Source organism: Cervus elaphus, chromosome 11, assembly GCF_910594005.1.
Source record: "Cervus elaphus chromosome 11, mCerEla1.1, whole genome shotgun sequence".
In the NCBI taxonomy this organism is placed as follows: Eukaryota; Metazoa; Chordata; class Mammalia; order Artiodactyla; family Cervidae; genus Cervus; species Cervus elaphus.
Genome location: NC_057825.1, coordinates 58,933,909 through 58,955,004, shown reverse-complemented (window position 1 = coordinate 58,955,004; position 21,096 = coordinate 58,933,909). Strand labels below are relative to the sequence as shown.

Below are 21,096 nucleotides of genomic sequence, written 5' to 3'. Positions count from 1 at the left end.
CAAGTATACTATCAAGGGTGAAACAGATCACCAGCCCAGGTTGGATGCATGAGACAAGTGCTCAGGGCTGGTGCACTGGGAAGACCCAGAGGGATAGGATGGGGAGGGAGATGGGAGGGGGGATTGGGATGGGGAACACATGTAAATCCATGGCTGATTATGTCAATGTATGGCAAAAACCACTACAATATTGTAAAGTAACTAGCCTCCAACTAATAAAAATAAATAGAAAAAAAAAAAAAAGTAGTCCACATCAAAAAAAAATTTTTCCCTTTCCCCTGGCTGGCAGCGCAGAGGCCGCATGATGCCTGGAGTTACTGTAAAAGACGTCAACCAGCAGGAGTTCGTCAGAGCTCTGGCAGCCTTCCTCAAAAAGTCCGGGAAGCTGAAAGTCCCTGAATGGGTGGACACCGTCAAGCTGGCCAAGCATAAAGAACTTGCTCCCTACGATGAGAACTGGTTCTACACATGAGCTGCTTCCACGGCACAGCACCTGTACCCCCGGGGTGGTGCTGGGGTTGGCTCCATGACCAAGATCTATGGGGGGCATCAGAGGAACAATGTCATACCCAGCCACTTCAGCAGAGGCTCCAAGAGCGTGGCCGGGCGGGTCCTCCAAGCCCTGGAGGGGCTGAAAATGGTGGGAAAGGACCAGGATGGGGGCTGCAAACTGACGCCTCAGGGACAGAGAGATCTGGACAGAATCACTGGACAGGTGGCAGCTGCCAACAAGAAGCATTAGAACAAATGATGCTGGATTAATAAATTGCCTCATTTGTTAAAAAAAAAAAATTTTTTAATAAATAGAGAATGAACTGGGCGTCTCTAGCAGTAGGGCAGATTAGATAACCTGGGCTATCAATGCTCCAATAGGAGCAAATGAATGCCACATATGATTCTTCAAAATCTTTTTTAAATGCATCTCTTAGAAAGTAGGGATTCCCAACCTCTGGGATCTAATGCCTGATGATCTGAGGTGCAGCTGATATAATAATAATAGAAACAAAGTACACAATAAATGTAACATACTTGAATCATCCAAACACCAACTCCCCCAAACCCTAGTCTGTGGAAAAACTGTCTTCCAAGAAACCCATCCCCAGTGCCTAAAAGGTTAGGGACACTGTCTTAGATGATACAAAAGTCAGGGATCTGCAGATTCCCAAGATGAACAGGTCTTCCCTGATGGCTCAGCAGTAAAGAATCCACCTACAATGCCAGAGACACAGGCTCAATCCCTGGGTGAGGAAGATCTCCTGGAGGAGCAAATAGCAACCCATTTCACTATTCTTGCCTGGAGAATCCCATGGACAGAGGAGCCAGGCTAGCTAGAGCCCATGAGGGTTGCAAAGCGTCGGACACAACTGAGCAAGCATGCACACTATTGCCAAGATGAAGGGCATGCAGACTTTGCCTGGAGGAGACTGCAGAGTCCCACAGAACCTATTCTCTGAAGTCTGCCCAGCACTCGGGACAGGAGACAAAGGCCCGATCAGATGACCCAGATCAGGTTGAACCCCCAGAGGCTCCACCATGATGTGGGGTCTGTGTCAAATCAATCCATCACACTGAAACGTGCAGTGAGGATGCTCTGGGTGGGGGTGGATGGATGGGTGGGAGAGGACACCAGGAGAACAGGAACCACAAGGGGAGGGTCTGCAGATACACACGTGGAGTTAATCTACACTGAGGGGTCCCAGTTTGCAGATGCCCACACTTTAGCCCTGGCACCTGCACTCTGGGCCTCAAGCAACAAGAAATCCAAGTGCTGGTTGGAAGAATCCAACTTAATTCAGGCTTCAGTTATTCATGAACAAAACACTTCCAAAACTAATGAGCATACTATGGCTAGAAATCACAGGACATCCAACCACGTCCAGGAAGCACAGAGTCCCAGGCAGGATAAACCCAAGGAGGAACACACCAAGACACACAGTAATCAAACCAACAAAGACTATAGTCAGAGATAAAATATTAAAAGCAACAAGGAAAAAACAACAAATAACATACAAGGGGACTCCCATCAGGCTATCTATCGGCTGATTTCTCAGCAGAAACTCTACAAGCCAGAGGGAATGGCATGATATATTTAAAGTGATGAAAGAAAAGAACCTACAACCAAGTATACTCTACCCAGCAAGACTCTTCTTCAGATTTGATGGAGAAATCAAAAGCCTTTCAGGCAAGCAAAAGATAAGTGAATTCAGCACCACCAAACCAGCTTTACAACAAATGCTAAAGGAACTTCTCTAGGCAGGAAACAAGAGAGGGAAAAGACTTATCTACAGAAAATAAACGTGAAACAATTAAGAAAATGATAATAAAATCATACATATTGATAATTATTTTAAATGTAAATGGATTAAATGCACCAACCACAAGACAGAGACAGGCTGTGGATGTGTGCACTTCTACTTACCACATCACTCTGCTTGACCCCCCAAATTGTATGTAATTATTTTATATTGTTAGGTTAATCATGTTCCCATTATGCCTTGCCATTGTAATTATCTTTTATTTTTGGTCTGGCTATTGATAATGAAAACTGATAAACATCTTTCACTATTGTGATTATGGAACCATTACTCACTTAATACCATTGTATCATGATTGGTCAACAGAAAAATTACAGAATTCTATATCATCAAAACTACCATTTAATAGAAAAAACTGTAATCACTTTTTAAAACCCAGATGATATCAGAATTATCTTGGAATTTTTTGAGAAATACAAATGTCTAGGTATTACTTTTATTTCACCAGAGCTCCGGATATGTTTCTAATGAGCAGCCACATTTACAAACTGGATTATATGAGGATATTTTACTTTTATCTAGTTTGTTTCACGTTTTCTATTTCATATTCAGTGCTGCCATTTTGTTTAGTTTGTTTTTCAATTTCTCCATTTCTTTTTTTGATGTTCTTTCTTAAGCCTTTATCAAGTTTAGTACAAAAGCTCTTGTATACATATATATAAATAATATGTATAATATATATATTTTAGAAAACTTATGAATTTTTGCCTAACTAAAAAATTTATGACATTTTGTTTCCACCTGTTTGACTTAGCATGAATAGAATGCTAGATTTCTAATTTAAAAAAATAGACATGCAACAAGCAAATAAATGTTTACTATAGCACTGGGAACTGCAATCAATAAGTGTAATAATATATAATGGAAAATAATTTCAAAAATAATATATGTGTATATGCACAACTGAATTACACAATAAAGAATTCTACTTTTTGAAATCTAGTAATGTTTACCCTTTTGTCAGTTTTACTAAATGTCCTTTGGATATCTAACACTGTATGAGATACAAAATTTTAAATATATTTGTGTAGGATATAAGGTTAATATATATAGAAATCTATTACATTTAAATTATTAAGGACATAGTTCAAGATGCTCCTATTCTTATTTTTTCTGCACTTGACAAAATATTCTCAGAGAAATGTTAAGATGTCACTATATTTTTTTCTTCTCCCTTGTATTTCTTCTGATTTTTGCTTGTGTATCTTTGTTTTTTTGTTGTTAGGTGTTTATGATATCTATCTTCTTTGTTAGTTGTACCTTTTATCATTAAAAATATTCATCTTTGTTTCATTTAAAAATAAATTTAATTTAAAAAAAGAAGTCACATGACTCCAAGAAGGCAGGACACCATAAGTAAGAAGCAGTGGGGGGCAGCCAGATTGACCTGCACAGACTTCAGAGGCTGGAATCTGCCTGCAATGCAGGAGACTGGGGTTCAGTCCCTTGGTAGGGAAGAACCCCTGGAGAAGGGAATGGCAACCCACTCCAGGATTCTTGCAGGAAATCCCATGGACATAGCAGCCTGGCAGGCTACAGTCCATGGGGTTGCAAAGAGTCAGACACGACTAAGGGACTAACACTTTCACTTCTTTCAAGCACATTTAAAAAAGGGAACATAGGGAAATTTATAACCTGAATAAAGTTCAAGAAATAATGGAATGGGGGAGAAGTAACATTCAAAGGAATAGCATTTTTCCAAATTTGTTCAAAAACAGCAAACCTGAAATGAAGCCCAATAACCCAAAGCGGTACAAATACACAGATATAGATGTAAGTAATAGAGGTGCATCTGTTAAATAAGGCAGCAGGGAGGACAAGTGCAGTAGAAAAGCTCTTGTATACATATATATTAAAATTATGTATAATATATATATTTCAGAAAACATATGAATTTTTGCCTAATTAAAATGACAGGTTATGGTGAAACCCTTCACACAGCAGTGGAAGCCACACAGCTGTAGGGTAATGTCTCCAAAGTGCTGATTAACTCAACCAAAACCCTAAACCAAGCAACACAAGGGAAAGTGTGAACTTGGGGGGTTGACCATCAAAGAACCTGCACTAAAGGGATTTTAGAGGATGGTATTGAAGTCAAAGGAAGAGGAGCTCAGATGCAGGGTCTGAGTCTGAAGGAGAGATAGTAAGCCAGGCTGGATATGATATGTGACATCTAAACAAACTAGTGACTGTAAATGAGGCAAAGGTAACTAACACGGGGGAATGAAGCAGACAAGATTTTTATTTGTTTATTTAGGCTCTGCTAGGTCTTTGTTGCTGCACACGGGCTTTTCTGTAGCTGAGGCAAGCGGTACTACTCTTCATTGTAGTACTCAGGCTTCTCATTGCAGTGGCTTTTCTCGTTGTGGAGCATAGGCTCAGGGGCACACAGGCTTCAGTAGTTGCGGCACGTGAACTCATTATCTGCGTGCACGGGCTTAGCTGCCCCATGGCATGGGGGATCTTCCTGGACCAGGGATCGAATCCATATCCCCTGCTTTGGAAGGCAGATTCTTGACTACTGGGCCACCAGGGAAGTGCCCAGTAGACTAGATTTTAAATGCTGAGTTATTGTAGCTTATAAATTGGGAGAGGAGATCGCAAAATGAAGTATTTGGGGGTCCTTGTATTGTCCAGGAGATGACTATGGCTATTGACTGCCTATAACTTGTTAAATATGGATTAAATAGGCAAACACTAGTAGAACAGATCCAATATAACCTTCAAAGGAAGTGAAGGGAAAAGAAAGATGTAAAGGAAAACAAAAGAGGCAAGACAGGAGGAAAAGGGAGGAGAGGAACAGGTAAAATGGGACAAGTTCAAAGTGTGATGTTAGAGATAAAAATCACTAATCATAATACATGTCAATGGACTAAATTCTCCTGTTCAGACCTTAAAAGTTATACCCTATTTAAAAAGAGCAAAAAACAATTTCAGCGAGGTACCCTTTACAAAAAACACACCTAAGCACACAGGAAGATAAAAAGTCAAACTATGGAAAAAAGAGAACAGGCAATCAGTTGTCAACAGAAGGCAAATATTAATAGCAAAAGAGAATTCAGGCAAAAAGCATTATTAGAAATAAGGCAATGTGATGCATAAAAATAAGTGACTCCATTCACTGGAAAAATTTATCATGTCCCGTGTGAATATGTGTATACATGTTAAGTCACTTCATTCGTGTCCAACTCTTTGCGACCCTATGGACTGTAGCCCACCAGGCTCCTCTGTCCATGGGATTCAACAGGCAAGAATAATGGAGGGGGTCGCCATGCCCTCCTCCAAGGGATCTTCCAGACCCATGAATCAAACCTGCGTCTCTTATATCCCCTGCATTGGCAGGCGGGTTCTTTACCACTACAACCACCAAGACCATAGCTTTCTATGAAGCCAGATTGACAGAAATTAAACAAAAAACTAGTCAAATTCATTGTTGGATTTCAACACACCTATCAGAATCAGTAGATCAAATGGACCAAAAAAATTAGTAAGAAAATAGAGTATGTGAACAATGTCACAATCAGGCTTGAGCTAATGGACTTGACTGCATTTGATGTCTGGGAAACACACATTCCTTTCAGGCACACGGGAACCCTTGCTGGGTTGGCACATGCTCAGATGTAAAGCTGGCCTTCGTATACTTCAAAGAATTAGGATCTGACTATATTAAACACACATACACACACAAAATGCAATTAAGTAAGAAAACAAAGCCAATAAGATAATTAGAAAAATTCATTCACTTGGAAATTTAATAACACTTGTAATCAACTCATGGGTCAAAGGAGAAATTATAATTGAAATTAGGTGATTTCATCATCTAGCTTTTCACATCAAACTCATGGAATACAGTTCTTGAAGAGGAAACTTAGAATAGTAAGTATTTGCCTCTGGAAAAAAATAAGCCTCAAAATTGAGATAAATCAAAGACCCACAGATGCAGAAGAAAGGAAATTAAGTGAACATAAATTTGTGACATAAAGAAGCATACAAAAGAGCACATCAACAAGGCAAAAACTGAATGTTTGAAAAGATTCATTAAAAAAAGGCACAAATGTTTGAAAACATTTTTTAAAGGCACAAATCGAATGAAAAAACCACAGATGCTACAGAGAAATAAAGATTAAAGAATATTAAGACCTATTCTCAACACACTTCAAAACTTTCATATAATCAATGACTACTAAGAGAGAGAGAATTTTGCAAAACAAATTCAAGGAGAGAAACAAAGTTAAAATAATCCTTTACCTGTAAAATAAATGCATTCAAATATTCAAAAATTTTATTAATACCATGAAGAAAACACTCTATCCAAATGGCTTTATCAGAATGCTCCCATTCAGGACACAGAATTCCATCCTTATATGGAGAAATATCAGAAAATACTTCATTTTAGGAATTCAGTATAAGCTGGACACCCAAACTGACCACAACAGAACCAGAAACAAAACTACAGGCCAATGTTTCTAATGGACATGGATGCAAAAATTCTGAACTAATATTATCCAACCAGATCCAACAATGAAAAAAATCATGATCAAGTTAGTTTTATTTCACTTCACTGATGACTCACAGAAAAGAATCCGGCTGCAATGCAGGAGACTTGAGTTCGATCCCTGGGTCGAGAAGATCCCCTGGAGAAGGGAATGGCAACCCATTTCAGTATTCTTGCCTGGAGAATCCCATGGACAGAGGAGCCTGGCCAGCTACAGTCCATGGGGTCACAGTTCAATTGCTTAATATTAGAATTTTATTAATTTAATTGTTAATTAACAGATTTAAAAGGATGACTTATCAACAGATAATCTAGGATTCAGCATCCATATGACATTTTAAAATCTTCTTAGCATATTTTTAAAGGAATAGTAACTTTCTTGAGAAAATGCATCTACCAAAAACACCCAGCAAACATAATTTTTGGAGAAGCACAGCAACATTTAAGATTAGGAATGAAACTAAGACATGCTCTCCATCACTGCCCAGCCCCCTCCCCGACACTGCATTGGGGTTTGAGCAGCACCATAGTGGTTAAGAAACAGAAGCAAAAGTCTGAATGGAACTCTATTACGGAGTCCAATCTCGTACCCACAGGACAGGCCAATAAGTCAAGAGACGACTTGCTGGGGCAAAGAATAGTGACCTTATCCAGAAAGCCAGCAGACGCAGGAGACGGTGGAGTTATGCCGCCAGAGTTATGCCGCCAGAGAACCATCTTGCCTGAGTTAGTCAGGCACCTTTTATACTAATAGGGGAGGGACTACAGCCACGCATTTCCGGTTCCACCTCCCCAACCCCGGACCAGCAGCCTCTGGAGGCGGCATGTGAATTTCATCTTCCTGTAGATACTCACGGGTGGGCCTAGTCAGGAGGTTTCCTGGGAGATAAACAAAGGTATTTTAGCTTCACGCTCATTATCTCAAAGGCAGGGGTGCCCAAGATGGGCCATTATGCATAATATAGGCTTAAAGGCAACATCCCTTCAGTGACTGACTTGTACAGAACACAAAAGCTCTTTCCTATTACAACTCTTGGGCTTCCCTGATGGTAAATAGCAGACACGTTACTTTGGTAACAAAAGTCCATCTAGTCAAAGCTATGGTTTTTCCAACAGTCATATATGGATGTGGGAGTTGGACTATAAAGAAAGCTGAGTGCCGAAGAATTGATGCTTTTGAACTGTGGTATTGGAGAAGACTCTTGAGAGTCCCTTGGACTGCAAGGAGATCAAACTAGTCAATCCTAAAGGAAATCAGTCCTGAATATTCATTGGAAGGACTGATGCTGAAGCTCCAATAGTTAGGCCACCTGATATAAAGAGCCGATTCATTAGAAAAGATCCTGATGCTGGGAAAGATTGAAGGCAAGAGGAGAAGGGTACGACAGAGGATGAGATGGTTGGACAGCATCACCAACTCAGTGGACATGAGTTTGAGCAAGCTCTGGGAGTTGGTGATGGACAGGGAAGCCTGGTGTGCTGCAGTCCATGGGGTCAAAAAGAGTCGGACATGACTAAGTGACTGAACAGCAAATTACAACTCTATGTTACATTAAAATATAAAATAGTACAGCTGACATGGAAAACAAATGGTGGTTCCTCAAAAAACAAAACAAATTACCTTATGATCCAATAATTCTACTTCTGGGTATGTGCCCCATAGAACTGAAAGTGGGAACAGAAAGAGGTATTTGCAGACTGTGTTCACAACATTAGTCACACCAGCTGGGAGGTGGAAACAACCCAGTGTCTGTTGGTAGATAAAGAGTGGTCTGCACACAAAATAGAATATTCCTCAGCCTTAAAAAGGGAAGAAACACAGCATGCTACAAGGGGGATGAACCTTGAGGACGTAATGCTCAGTGAAATATTGAGTCAGTAACAAAAGATGAATACTGTATGATTCCACTTACAGGAGGTCCCTAGAGGAGTCAAATCCATGCAGACAGAAAGAAAGAGGGGCAGGGCTGGGGATTTATGGTTTCATGGACAGAATTTCTGTTTGGGGAAGATGAGATGGTTCTGGAGGTGGAGACTGGTGACAGTTGCACAACAACATGAATGAACTTAATGTCCCTGAACTGTGCACCAAAAAATGCTTAAAATGGGGGATTTTATGTTGTGTTTTACCACCAATTTTTAAAAGTTGTAGGGATTCCAAAGGATTGTCCAGAAACACTGCTTTCCTGAAGCAGTATCCGCCACCAAGCCCAGGGATTCATTATCTGCAGCCTGTGAATAATGGGCTGTCTCAGAGATTATGTGCAAATCACGTAGCAGTTTTGTGAGAAAGCTTCCAGCAGGCTGTCAGAGGGTCTGTGAGTACAAGAGCCATGCTGAGGGCCCCTCCCCTCTGCAGGTGTCACCTCCCCATCTCCCTCCCCTCCCTTAACCCACCCCCACTTTTCCATTCACTCAGGTTGTTTAAACATGATGCAAAGTATATTCTTAAATCTTGGATTCATTAGACAAGGTTTAATTTCTTAAGGTAAGTGAAGCTCTGAAATCAACTGAACTGTAGTGGTTTTTATATTACCCATTTTTCCTCCCTGATGATATTAAACAGGTCCAGCTCTGGCTCGGGCTATGGAAGAGCAATCAAACTTGCAAAACCACATCAATGATTAGATTCTCCAAACTGTGTTCTGTGATCTTAAATAATTTCCAATAAATTTTCTTGCTGGGTTTTGCTTGTTTGCATTTAGTGTGGGCTGAATTCTAACACACTGAAGACCCCTGCTCCGTCCCATGGCTTGGGATGGTAGGGACTCTTGAAGGGGTCACACTTAGTGCCTCTGAGAGGTTGAGAAACATTCCAGGGAAGGAAAACTCTTGCCAGCTTAAGTTTCATTCAAACTTTCAAACTCAGACTTTTAAACAAAATGCTTTTATTTCTAGTTTTAAATGGAATGCAGTGTTAGGAACTTGCATGGACTCTCGAAAGGTCTTTATATTCTCTGTGTTAATGCTTACTTTCTGGCCAGAGAAAGCGAGTAGGGAAGATGAGCCAAGACCAGACAGGGCAGACACAGCCCGAGTGCTGTGCAGAGCCCACGGCCTGAACCTGCCCGAAGGGGCGGTCAGTAGTCGTCGTAGTTCACACTGGCTCCGTGCCGGAAGCTGTGGGCACTCCGGGGGCCAATGGCCGCGTCCTCATCGTAGTGGCGCTGGTAGTAATCGTAGTAGTCGTGCCCATTCCGATTTCTGTTCAGCCAATAGCTGATGTCATCCTCAAATTTCTGGAGAAGAGGGTGAAAAAGGATGGGATTAAGGACACCATTTCCCAGAGCACATCTTACTGGTGGTGTTTCTCTGGTTCATTCATTGTCATTCAACAAAGAATGGCCCCTAAGAGAATAATTCCTGCAATAAGGCCCTACTGTACAGCAAAAGGAGGAACTATATTCAATATCCTGTAGTAACTACAAGGGAAAAGAACCCAAAAAAGAACACACACACACACATATATATATGTGTGTGTGTGTGTGTATCTGAAACTAACACAACATTATAAATCAACTGTTGTTGTTCAGTCACTAAGTCATGTCCAACCCCTTGTGACCCTGTGAACTGTAGCATGCCAGGCTTTTCCTGACCTTCACTGTCCCCTGGAGCTTGCTCAAATTCATGTCCATTGAGTCAGTGATGTTGTCTAACCATCTCATCCTCTGTTTCTCCCTTCTCCTCCTGCCCTCAATCTTTCCCAGCATCAGGGTCTTTTCCAGTGAGTCATCAGGTGGCCAAAGTATTGGAGCTTCAGCTTCAGCATCAGTCCTTCCAGTGAATATTCTAGGTTGACTTCCTTTAGGATTGACTGGTTTGATCCCCTTGCAGTTCAAGGGACTTTCAAGTGTACTTCAATAAAAGAGTACTTCTCAACTGTACTTCAATAAAAAATAATAAATAGTACTTTAAAAAATACTTACTCCTCGCTACAGCATCCCTGGGCCAGAGGTCAGTTTTAACCAGCAGGTGAGCATTGCTGAAAGCCTAGTCCCCAAAGGCATATGCACCCCTTCCTTTGAACCCCTACCTATGAGTTCTGAATATACCCCAGACTTCAGCATTCTTCTCTTTTTTGGTAAAGAAAGCAGACATCTGCCCAATGCAGTAACAAATGGGCCTGCCCCCAGCACTGGGTGTCTAGTGTGGCAGACGCTGACCCCCAGTCCTGCCTGGGCTGCTGCACAGGCTGTGGGTTTAGTGAACGGTGGTGAACAGAATCACACTGCAGCCTGGTCTGCATGTCTGGTGATGACTCTCTCACACCTGTAGTGATGCTCAAACAGGTCTGGTGCACTGACTCAGGCCACAAACACTGACTACGTGGGCACAATTCCACCCTCTTCATCTGCTTGGCCTGGGGCTCTGACCTCCACCGACCTCAGCCGCCCCACCAGTCTCTGCTTTCAAAAGAAGATGGCTTGCTTGACTCACAATACTGCAGTTTGTCACAAAGTGTAGTAGCCTCATTCTTTGGTTTTCCTCATTTTATAATCTTGTTTGAAGTTTTGCTTTAAAATATTTTTTTTTCAAAAACTTAAAAAATATTTTATAAATACAGAAATAATGCACTTACATTTTTTAAAAAAGCATGGTGGAAAAAAAAAGCATGGTGGGAGGGAGACAAAGAGAAAGGGGCTATTTCCACTGCCAATTCCTACTGGTGTCTGGACGCATGTCCTTCTAGTCCCATCTGTGCATATGTTAGAACCTTACTGGATCCTCACATTTACTCACACTCAGATAAAACCATACAGATACGGTCAGAGGGTTCCTAGGGAAATCAGACTTCCTCTGAATCTAAGTCCCAGCCTCTCTGGGCTGGGAAGTCTCTGGAATTCTGCTACCAAACCGTGATGGGAGGGAACCCATTGGGCACAGCGGGGTGGAAAATTCCAGCCAACAACCTTACACCTGACAGTCACCTGGTCCAGTGCCTGGCAGCTCTGGCTTTGACTTCAGAGCAAATAACAGAACTTCATTCTCCGCCATTTCCCTGCATGCACTCCCACCATCCGGTGGGAATCCAAGCCTCTCCCCCACCCCCCTCAACCTTCATCCCCCCAGGGAGAGCCAGGCCTCTGCCCCCCAACCCTGCCCTGGAGGAAGACAGCCTCCTTTCCCTCCGCTCCACCCCCAACCCCCATGGGAATCCTCTGCCCCTCAACCCCCATTCCCTCAGGAAGATCCAGGCTTCTGCCCCTCACCTCCACTCTGCCCTGTGGGAAGCCAGCCCTCAGTCCCACCCTCCCTCAGGGATCCAGGCCTATGTACCGCCCCCAGGGGATCCAGGCCTCTGCACCGCCCCTGCTCTCCCAGGCTCCGCCCCTCCCGCCGAGGGAGCCCGGACACCCACCGCCTCGTCGAAGCCAAGGTATAGGAATTGCTGATACCACTGCTGCACCTCCGGCCTCGAGCGGTCCCACAGCTGCCGCTTGGGCCTCCTAAGGCCGGTCAGGAACTCCTTGGCTCTGCTCTCCTGGACAGCCACCGGGGTCGTAGTGGGAGCAGGGGCTGAAACGAGGGGTCCCCCCACCCCCCACCAAGTACAAAGATGATTTCTTTCCTCACTGGGGTGAATCGCTCTTCCACATCCCCTCCCACCCCGCCTGGCAGGAGATGCTCTATTTGGCACATCCTTCCTGCAGGGCACGTGTACAGGGTGGGCTCCCTCACCAGGTCCCGCCCTGGGCTCTGGGGTAGCCAGCCCTGCCCTCTGGCCACTGCCATATCACAGGCCTGGGGTTGGGGCAGGAACCAAATTCAGCTCCTCCTCTGCAGCCCCTGGCCACACCCAGACCCAGGTCGGCCCTGGACAGGGGCTGGTGCTTCCCTGAGGGCTCTGCTGTGGGGAAGCCACAGTGTATCCAGTGCTGCCCAGTAGGTGTTCACTGTCGGAGTAAACAAGAGCCCTCTGGGCCTGCTTAGGAGTCCAGGGGAGAGAGAGCTGGAACAAGGGGGTCGTGGGCAGGTGAATCCAGCAGGGGCTACGGGGACAAGTGGTGCCACCTGGGGTCCCACTGTGTGACCACTGACGATTGGACTGCCTCTTAATAGGGTGACCCCTGCTTTCCCATGGCTTCCCCAAATACCTTCTGTCTTGGGCTCAGTGCTCAAAGGGCCCCACTCCTGCAGATACACTCAGGGAAGCTCTGGGTCCTGGGCTGGCCCTGCTGACCGGCTCTGAGCCCCTGTCCCCTCATCTGTGACACTGGATGGATGGTCTTTGCCTCGAGGTTGGCATGGAGGCCACGCAGGAAAAGGAAGTCAAGTGCCCTTGCATCCTTGCTCATGTGGGTAAATGCCAGCACGTTTGTATTCTCACCGCCTGCTCGTCTGGGCATCTCCCTCTGGGCCTGTCACACTGTTTCGCACACAGTAGGTGCTCAATATTTGTTTCTTGGCTTGAGCTGGATAAACGCTGAGGGTGTACACAGAGGAGTCCTGATTTTCTTGGTCACTTTCTCTCTGGTATCCCTTCCACAGGTGGCCCTCCCAGAACTCCCATCGGCCTTGGTACCCCTGGGAGATGCCTGCCCAGCCCAGGGAGGGGGCCGGCTGAGGGCCTGGGAGGTCAGGGGTGGACCAGGGCCTCAGGAGAGGCTGGAAGAGCTGGGGAGATGCTGGGAGCCCCTCTCCATACCGAGAGGGGCCGCATGTGCTCAGCAGGTGCGTGTCAGGTGGAGGGGTCACTGCAGACCCCCTGGGAAGTAGCTGCATAAGCACTGGGGCCCCGCAGCAGGGAACAGACTTCAAATTCAACTCCCTGGAGCCCCATTAACTCAGGGAAAAGAATAAGTGGTTAAAAGTTCACCTCAGAAATGTAGTCTTCATTCTAAGGGACAGATAACTTCCTGTTTTCCAGGTGAAGATGCATGTTCTGAGGGAGAATGGTATTCTCAGGACCACAGGATGATGGAACCCATTACAGGGGCCCAGGACTCACCTGCATGGCTCCCAGACTGTTCATGTGCCATCACCACTACCTCAGGCATGTTCTTCACAACAGGTGTCAGCAACACAACAAACGGTCTTTCTGGTTAACCCCCTCCCAAGGGCCACTTGGGTATGGAGGGCGCCCACAGCCCGCTCTGTGCTGCCCCAGGACTAAGGCTGTGTATGCTCTAGACTCAGGCATGTGCTCTAAAGGGCATCAGGGTTCTAAAACAGCCTTCACTGAACACTGCCGCTCTGTTCCTTTTATTTCTGGACCTACACTGACAGCTTTAAGAGAAGCATTAACTGGCAATAATATTTATCTGATGAAATACCGCACTGCATCCCCACAGACCCACCCCTTCTATCTGCTAACCTTTTAAGGAGTAAACACTTTTCATTTTCCAAACACAAGCCTCCAGTGAACACATCAACATCCCCGTCTCCCTGCAACCCAGTGAAGAATGCCCTCTTATCCATGTAGGCTGTATTTACCTTCTCGTTTCCGAAGCAGCAACTTAAGTTTGTTTCCACTTATGCCGCCTAAAGGAATGAAGACAGAAATCATTTCAGGGTTGTACTGCACTCTTAAATTTCTCATATGCAAAAATCCACATTGGAAAAAACTCATTTCATGCCCCTATCCTGCTTTGGCAACTTGGTATCCAATGCTTGCTGCATTTCCTGTTGTGTAGAAAAGGCCATTCAGGCTGCCGGTTGCTCAAACTGGTGACAAGAGCTAGGGCTGAACAGGACACTTGGAGCTACTGGAGACCATCTGAACTATTCCCTAGGAAAAGTAACGTTGTCCTTTGAGCCCTTCTATCATAGCATTCAGGCAGTCACCAGGAGTTAGAGGGAGAATAGATACATGTGTATTGCATGCATGGCTGAGTCACTCTATTGTTCACCTGAAACTGTCACAACATTGTTAACTGGCTATGTGTACATGCGTGTTCAGTTGTTCAGTCATGTCTCTTTGTGACCCCATGGACTATAGCCTACCTGGCTCCTTTGTCCATGCGATTCTCTAGGTAAGAATACTGGAGTGAGGAGTTGCCATTTCTTTCTTTTTTTTTTTTTTTGCCATTTCTTCCTCCAGGAGATCTTCCCACCCAGGGATTGAACCCTGGATCAAATCCTGCATTGGCAGGCTGAAATTTTATCACTGAGCCACCTGGGAAGCCCATATTCTAGTATAAAATTTTTTAAAAAATTAAATAATATTCAGGCAGCTATCTGTCATATGTACCTGCCTGCAGACTTTACTTTTCGTGGCACTGAATAGTGTCCCCCCAAATTCATACCACCCAGAACCTCAGCATGGGAACTTATTTGAAAATAAGGTCTGTGCAGATGTAATGAGTTAAGGATCTGGAGGTAACATGATGCTGGGTTTAGGCTGGGCTCTAAATCCAATGACTGATGTCCTTACAAGAAGTGACACCACACAGATGGCAGTCATGAGAAGATGAGGCAGAAGTGGGGTTTCTCCACCACAAGCCAAGAAATGTGCCTCAGTGCTCTCAAAGTTCAGCCCTGTATTGTTATTTGTCCTGACTGTCTTACAATCAGGCATCATTTGTACCATGTACTGTCGTTTGTATTCAGATCTAGAAGTGTTTATAACCTGCCCAATCATTTAATAGTAAATGATGAGTTTGATCTCACGGAACGCCCCCTCTGGCCCGTGAGCTGGTTTGAAGACTGTGGAAGCCTCTGGTCTCTGAGTGCTACTTACAGGAATGAGGCTTGTCCTGTGGAGGGGGAACCAGAGGCCCTGGGAGAGAGACCAGCCTTGTAAAGACTGATCAGAGCATCCTTAGGTGTATGAGGCACAGTCTGGCCCAAGGATGGAGATGGTGAGATGGTGGTATCCATCCTTCGGCAGGCCCTATCCTTCCCAACTGTGGACCAATTTGCAACTGCAAAGGTATGGTCTTCTGGGAATAGGAGCCAGAGCTCCAGCCAGACTTTCAGAAGTGTGTGGGGCCCAAAGAAGATTAAGAAACTCTGCTTAAAGAATTTATTATGTAGTTGGGGAGGAAAAAACCACATTTGTAGCCAAAGGTCACGAATTGGCTGCTCACCGCTGAATGTGACCTGCAAGTGTGTTTTCTTAGGTGCCCCGTGTTTATAGATTTAGTATTTGAATGTTTCCAGACCCAGTTCACTTGGCAGACCCCGGGGTCTGTAAATAGCACTTTACCTCTCAAGCCCCCCACAGGTGTTTGAATTTGGGTGTCTCCCACCTGCCTTTAGAATAGGGAGCCAGGTTTTGGGGGAACTCTAGAGATCCCACTGCAAGATGAGAACACAGTGGAGCCACCCTCATGTCTTCAGAGGAGGTCTGGTGTCTCTGGGCAGTGGGCTAAGTGGGCAGTGGTCTGAATTCAGAATTATCATCTACACTTCCAGTCAGTCTACAGAGATGTGGTTGTTTAAAAAGCAGGTACAATTTTAGGCTGCATAAATAAAAGGAGAGCGTCTTGAAGAAAGGAAATACTTGTCCTGCCTCTGTTTCGGCTTATCTCTGATCAGCCCACCTCTTTACTCTTTGGTTCAGGTGCTAACATGTGCGGAGAAGGCAATGGCACCCCACTCCAGTACTCTCGCCTGGAAAATCCCATGGACAGAGGAGCCTGGTAGGCTGCAGTCCATGGGGTCACTAAGAGTCGGACACAACTGAGCGACTTTACTTTCACTTTTCACTTTCATGCACTGGAGAAGGAGATGGCAACCCACTCCAGTGTTCTTGCCTGGAGAATCCCATGGACAGAGGAGCCTGGTGGGCTACAGTCCATGGGGTCCCAGAAAGTTGGACATGACTGAGCAACTAACACACACACACACAAATGCACACATAGATGTTTAACTAGAGGGAACTTCTGGGAGCAGAGCAATGGATGGCAAAGGTGCCACTGGGCCATAGAATAGGGTGGGCAGCAAGCTGCCAGCACCGGACAGCCACCCAAAGCTGGAGCAAATCACCAGAGAAGCTTCCCATCCAGAGTTGCTAGAGGTATCTGAGCATCAGTTGTGAGTCAGCACTGGGGAGGCTACTACACAGGAGGGTCAGTTAGATGGGGTGGGACCACTTTCAGTCTGTGCTTCCCTCCCAACCTCAAGAGCCAGTGAAGGAATCTACATTTGCCAACATGGACAGGGCACGAATCTGAGCATATTTTAGTATCTTAATACAATGAGTCTCCACCGACTCAGAGTAGCCTGCCGAATTAAGTACCACCCCTCTGTCTGTCTTCTGTAAGAGCACTTTAATACTGATGAATTGAAACAGACATTGGAAAAGTGAAAAGTGTTAGTCCCTCAGTTGTCCCCGACTCTGTGACCCTTTGGACTGGAGCTTGCCAGGCTCCTCTGTCCGTGGAATTCTCCAGGCAAGAATGCTCGAATGGGTTGCCATGTTCTCCTCCAGGGGATCTTCCCAACCCAGCGAATGAACCCGGCTCTTCTGTATCGCAGGCAGATTCTTTACTATCTGAGTGGCATTTGCACTGAAGCTGCAATTTCTCCCAGCAAATGTGTGTCCTTACTACCTCAGAAAGGTGAGCCCCATCAGATTCAGTTACACAACTGAAAAGGGTGAACAAGTCCTAACATGATAAATATTAGCAATGCCATGGTGCCAATTACTACCCGCTGAACTGTAAATATCAATGTGTGAACATGGATACCACACTAACTTTATTTGAAGAAAGGAATAAAGAACAAATGAGCTGCAGTGGGGTTTGTCTTGTAGCATCATGAATTTCTACCCCAACATCACTGGTCACCATTTCCAGGCTATGCTCAAACGCACTCCTGAGTTGATCAACTCAAGCTCCCTGGCATTCGATCTCCCAGAGTTTGGAATTTCAAGATGCCCCCTTTGAAGCTCTTGATAAACTGGTCAAGAAAGGGCTATGGTCCCTTTCTCCGTTAAATTCTTTGGGGTGTCATAAAATCACCTTGGGGACTTTACATGAAGATTTTCATTTGGTGTCATAAGAACTTTTACATTCCAGCTCAATGATTATAATATTTTAACCAACTCCTATCACTGCAGTCTTGGTACAAATGAAATAAAATTCAAGTCCTGAAAAGAATAGGTTTCTAGCTGATGTCCACTTGCTGTATTCAGATGTGGTTCTTAAAATGGGAGGAACAAGCAGGACGTGATAAATCAGGTGATGGGGAGTGATTGACTGGCCTCCCCTATGGTCCTAAATTAGAAGAGCCATCACCCCAGCCCCTCAGTTGTGCTAATGTCCCCCAGGGCTCCCAGGTCTCCCCTGCCCCATGTTTGCTGTTCCCCACTTGTGCTGACCACCCAAAACACAGATGTTCAGCAACCAAGGGGGTCCTGCCTTTCCACCCACCTTGCTTGGCTGCTTTGTGGTGCGAGAAACTTCAGTCCCAGGTTCTTGAGCAGGTCACCCTCCCACCTTCCAGACCCTGCGTCTTCCCAGTTGACCTGGGGTCACCACCCCCACCTCTCATACCCGCAAAGGCACCCCTGCCTGCAGGAGGCCACTCCTGAGCCATAAAAGCTGGCAAAAGGTAAGACAGCACTCAGGGTGAAATCTCCCTAAGGTGGGCTCTGTGGGCTCCCAGGGTTCACAAGTCCGCACCCCACCCACTTCATCTCCAGCCTGTGTGTAAATGCGCGCATTTTCTAGGGAAGGAACTGGGATTTCCAACCCATTCAAGAGGGCCCCCAAGAAGTAGAGAAGTTGAAGAATTTCTCCTTACAGGGCTTTTCCCCAGCGAGGTGAGGGCCTGCTCCTGCTCGCGCAGATTTTCAGGCCTGGAACTTAACTGAGCCGAGGCGCCGGGAAGGGAACCCCTGGAAGGGACCCTGGGGATGAAGGCCTTTTGACTCCGCTGAGTTCTGGGTGCCACCTGCCTACAGCACCCACTGCACCCTGCCCCTCGCGTTCTGTCCAAGGCTCCTCCGCATCTTTTCCCAAGGTTGCTGCAGAGACCTGAGACCCTTCCCTTGACCCTGAACTCTGCCACTTCCCACCGCGCAAGGGCAGAACCCAAGACCGCTTTCAACTCTTGGCCCTTGCCAGGGCTCGGGATGCGCGCCTTGGTCTCCGCGCCCTCCTCTCGGCGTTAGCGCCGTGGACTCGCCCCCTTACCTGGGCCCACGCACAGCAGCAGCAGCAGCGCCAGTGCGGTCATGACCAGGAAGGCAGGCCGCGCGGAGGAGGTGGCCATGGTTGCAGCGGATGCGCGGGAGAGAGATGCGCGCGCCTTGGCCACTGCGCGGGAAGGATAAGGAAGGCGCTTGTTTTGGAGGACGCGGCGCCGGCGGACTGCGCGCTGGAAAACTGCGCTCGAGGGTACTGGACGCGCGGGCGGTCCCCGAGTCCGGGCCGGGGCGGGACCCGGGAGGCGGGCGCTGTGCTGGCGGGCCGCGGGCCAAGCGTCCGTGCCAAGTCTCCGCGCCCCTCTCTCCGGCCGCAGCTCCTCCGAGGCCGCGGGGCTGCCGGCGCCTGGGCCGCCAAAGATCGCGGACGAAGGGCAAGAGAGGTTCGGCTGCCCCGGGAGGGGCCGCGTCATCCAGTGGGGGAAGGGCAGGGTGCTTTGAGGGCCCCCGCGCAGGCCTCGTGATCTCGCCACTACCGGCCCTCCAGACCACAGTCCCCTCCCCTGCGCACCGCGCGCCCTGGCCCCCCAGCCCGCTCCCTCCCTCCCGCGCAGGCCTTCGGAATGTCCTGGCTTTCCCTCGCAGCTCTAAAGATGCCTTTGGCAACTCTGTGCTTCGTGCTGTTTAAGTCTCCACGCTCTGGGCTCAGAGCTGCATTCCAGGAAAACATCTAGCTCCAGAGACTCCAACAGACGAACCTTTCAGTAATCAGGAGAGGGTGAGCCCCGCAAGTGTTCACACGTCTCCATCTTGTGCCCCATGGACGCACACTACAGGGGCACCCGGTATCCGCGTGAGGCCAAGGGAACTGGAACCGGTCTCCACCCTCCGCCCCCCCACCCCCGCCCCGTCCCGGACCTGTGCACACAGGAGGACCCACGCGGGCGGCGCGGCTTCTGGGAACTAACCCCTCTAGGCCCATCTACACTGTGGCCACCTCTCCTTTAACACCTTCACACCCTGTACTTGTACCAATGGCTCACCAGGTAAAGAATCCGACTGCCAATGCAGAAGAGATGCGGATTCGATCTCTAGGTTGGGAAGATCCCCTGGATAAGGAAATGGCAACTGGTTCCAGTATTCTTGTCTGGAGAATCCCATGAACAGAGGAGCCTGGTGGACTACAGTCCATGGGATTGAAAAGAGTCTGAACAAGGACTAAACAACAATATAATACAGAAAAGTGTGCAGATCAAATATATAACTTCACAATAGAGATGTTGCTTGCCGGGGTCCAGCCTCGGCAGGATCCAGGGGGTACCCTCAGGATGAACGGCGTCGGCGAGAGAGAGGGAGAAAGAGAGAGAAGACACGTGAGACTAGCCTTGATAGGGCCAAGTCTGTGTTTTACTTTTTGACAACCGGTTTTATACCCTTTCACAGAACGTTTTCAAGGTACAAGATGCTTACTCATGATTACACAGGATTAGTATTACATCATTTTGTTTTTTAGGAAAAGCAGGATGTTTTTTGCTTTCTAATTCTATAGTAATTCTTAGCACGTGATCTTCTGGCCTTGGGGCCATTAACATTTTATGCACGTCAGGTGAATGTAAACCTGTTTTCCGTTTTTATGGTGACCTTAACTGAGTGGTAGCAGTCTCATAGGGAAATAGTACAGAGTAGAATTATATCCTTGTTAATACAAAAGTTAATCTTTCTGCAAAAGTTGTCAGTTGCGTTTATCTAAGAAGTTTACCCCATACTGACTGAGACTTTGGTGAGGCAGCTTCTGCCTAGCACTCCTGACTGACAATTAACAACCATCTCATTGTTACCACACTAGGGCTAAGTTCTTATTTCTCTAGATCTTTAACTATATTAACAATGGTTTTTATAACACAACCTTAGCACATTAAAGGCAAAAATACAGCAAGCATAACACAGCAAGCAAAACACAGCAAGCAAACGTCAACCCAATAACCACCTATAGAATAATTTTTCTTATGTTTTCTAATAGGACTCCTTTACCCCTTAAAAGGGCTCTATATCTATTAGGACTTTTATATAATCAGGTTCTTTATGCTATTTTATGATTAGGATATTATAAGCAATCATGCATATTAGTACCAAGGGCATAAATGCATTTGGCTAACAAACTACCAGCAAAGGAGTTTAAATTAAAACACTCCTTTCACCCTGAATAATCTCATAAAATACCACCACCTGGGAAACTTATTGATTAAAGTTCT

General features: G+C 46.1%; 1 protein-coding gene and 1 pseudogene across 2 annotated transcripts; one reads left to right on the top strand and one right to left on the bottom strand.

Moving 5' to 3' along the window:
* The first annotated feature begins 275 nt into the window (after positions 1-275).
* On the top strand, positions 276-792 carry LOC122702578 (annotated as a pseudogene). The gene has a single exon (XR_006343282.1). The product of XR_006343282.1 is annotated as a 40S ribosomal protein S19-like (transcript).
* Positions 793-9,678: 8,886 nt separating this feature from the next.
* Positions 9,679-19,655, bottom strand: ECRG4 (ECRG4 augurin precursor). The gene is made up of 4 exons (XM_043917877.1): positions 18,894-19,655; positions 14,245-14,292; positions 12,170-12,327; positions 9,679-10,049 (listed from the first exon to the last, which is right to left on the bottom strand). Exons 1-4 carry the CDS (start codon positions 19,315-19,317, stop codon positions 9,891-9,893), a joined length of 789 nt encoding a protein of 262 aa, XP_043773812.1. The 5' UTR covers positions 19,318-19,655; the 3' UTR covers positions 9,679-9,890.
* Positions 19,656-21,096: the final 1,441 nt, after the last annotated feature.

Excerpts from the sequence above, each read along its gene's own strand:
- ECRG4 (XM_043917877.1), bottom strand. The coding sequence starts at position 19,317 with ATGACGCGGCCCCTCCCGGGGCAGCCGAACCTCTCTTGCCCTTCGTCC. Across the intron at positions 14,293-18,893 it reads GCTGCTGTGCGTGGGCCCAG|GCGGCATAAGTGGAAACAAA; the intron begins GTAAGGGGGCGA and ends TCATTCCTTTAG. Across the intron at positions 10,050-12,169 it reads ACCTTGGCTTCGACGAGGCG|AAATTTGAGGATGACATCAG; the intron begins GTGGGTGTCCGG and ends CCTCTTCTCCAG.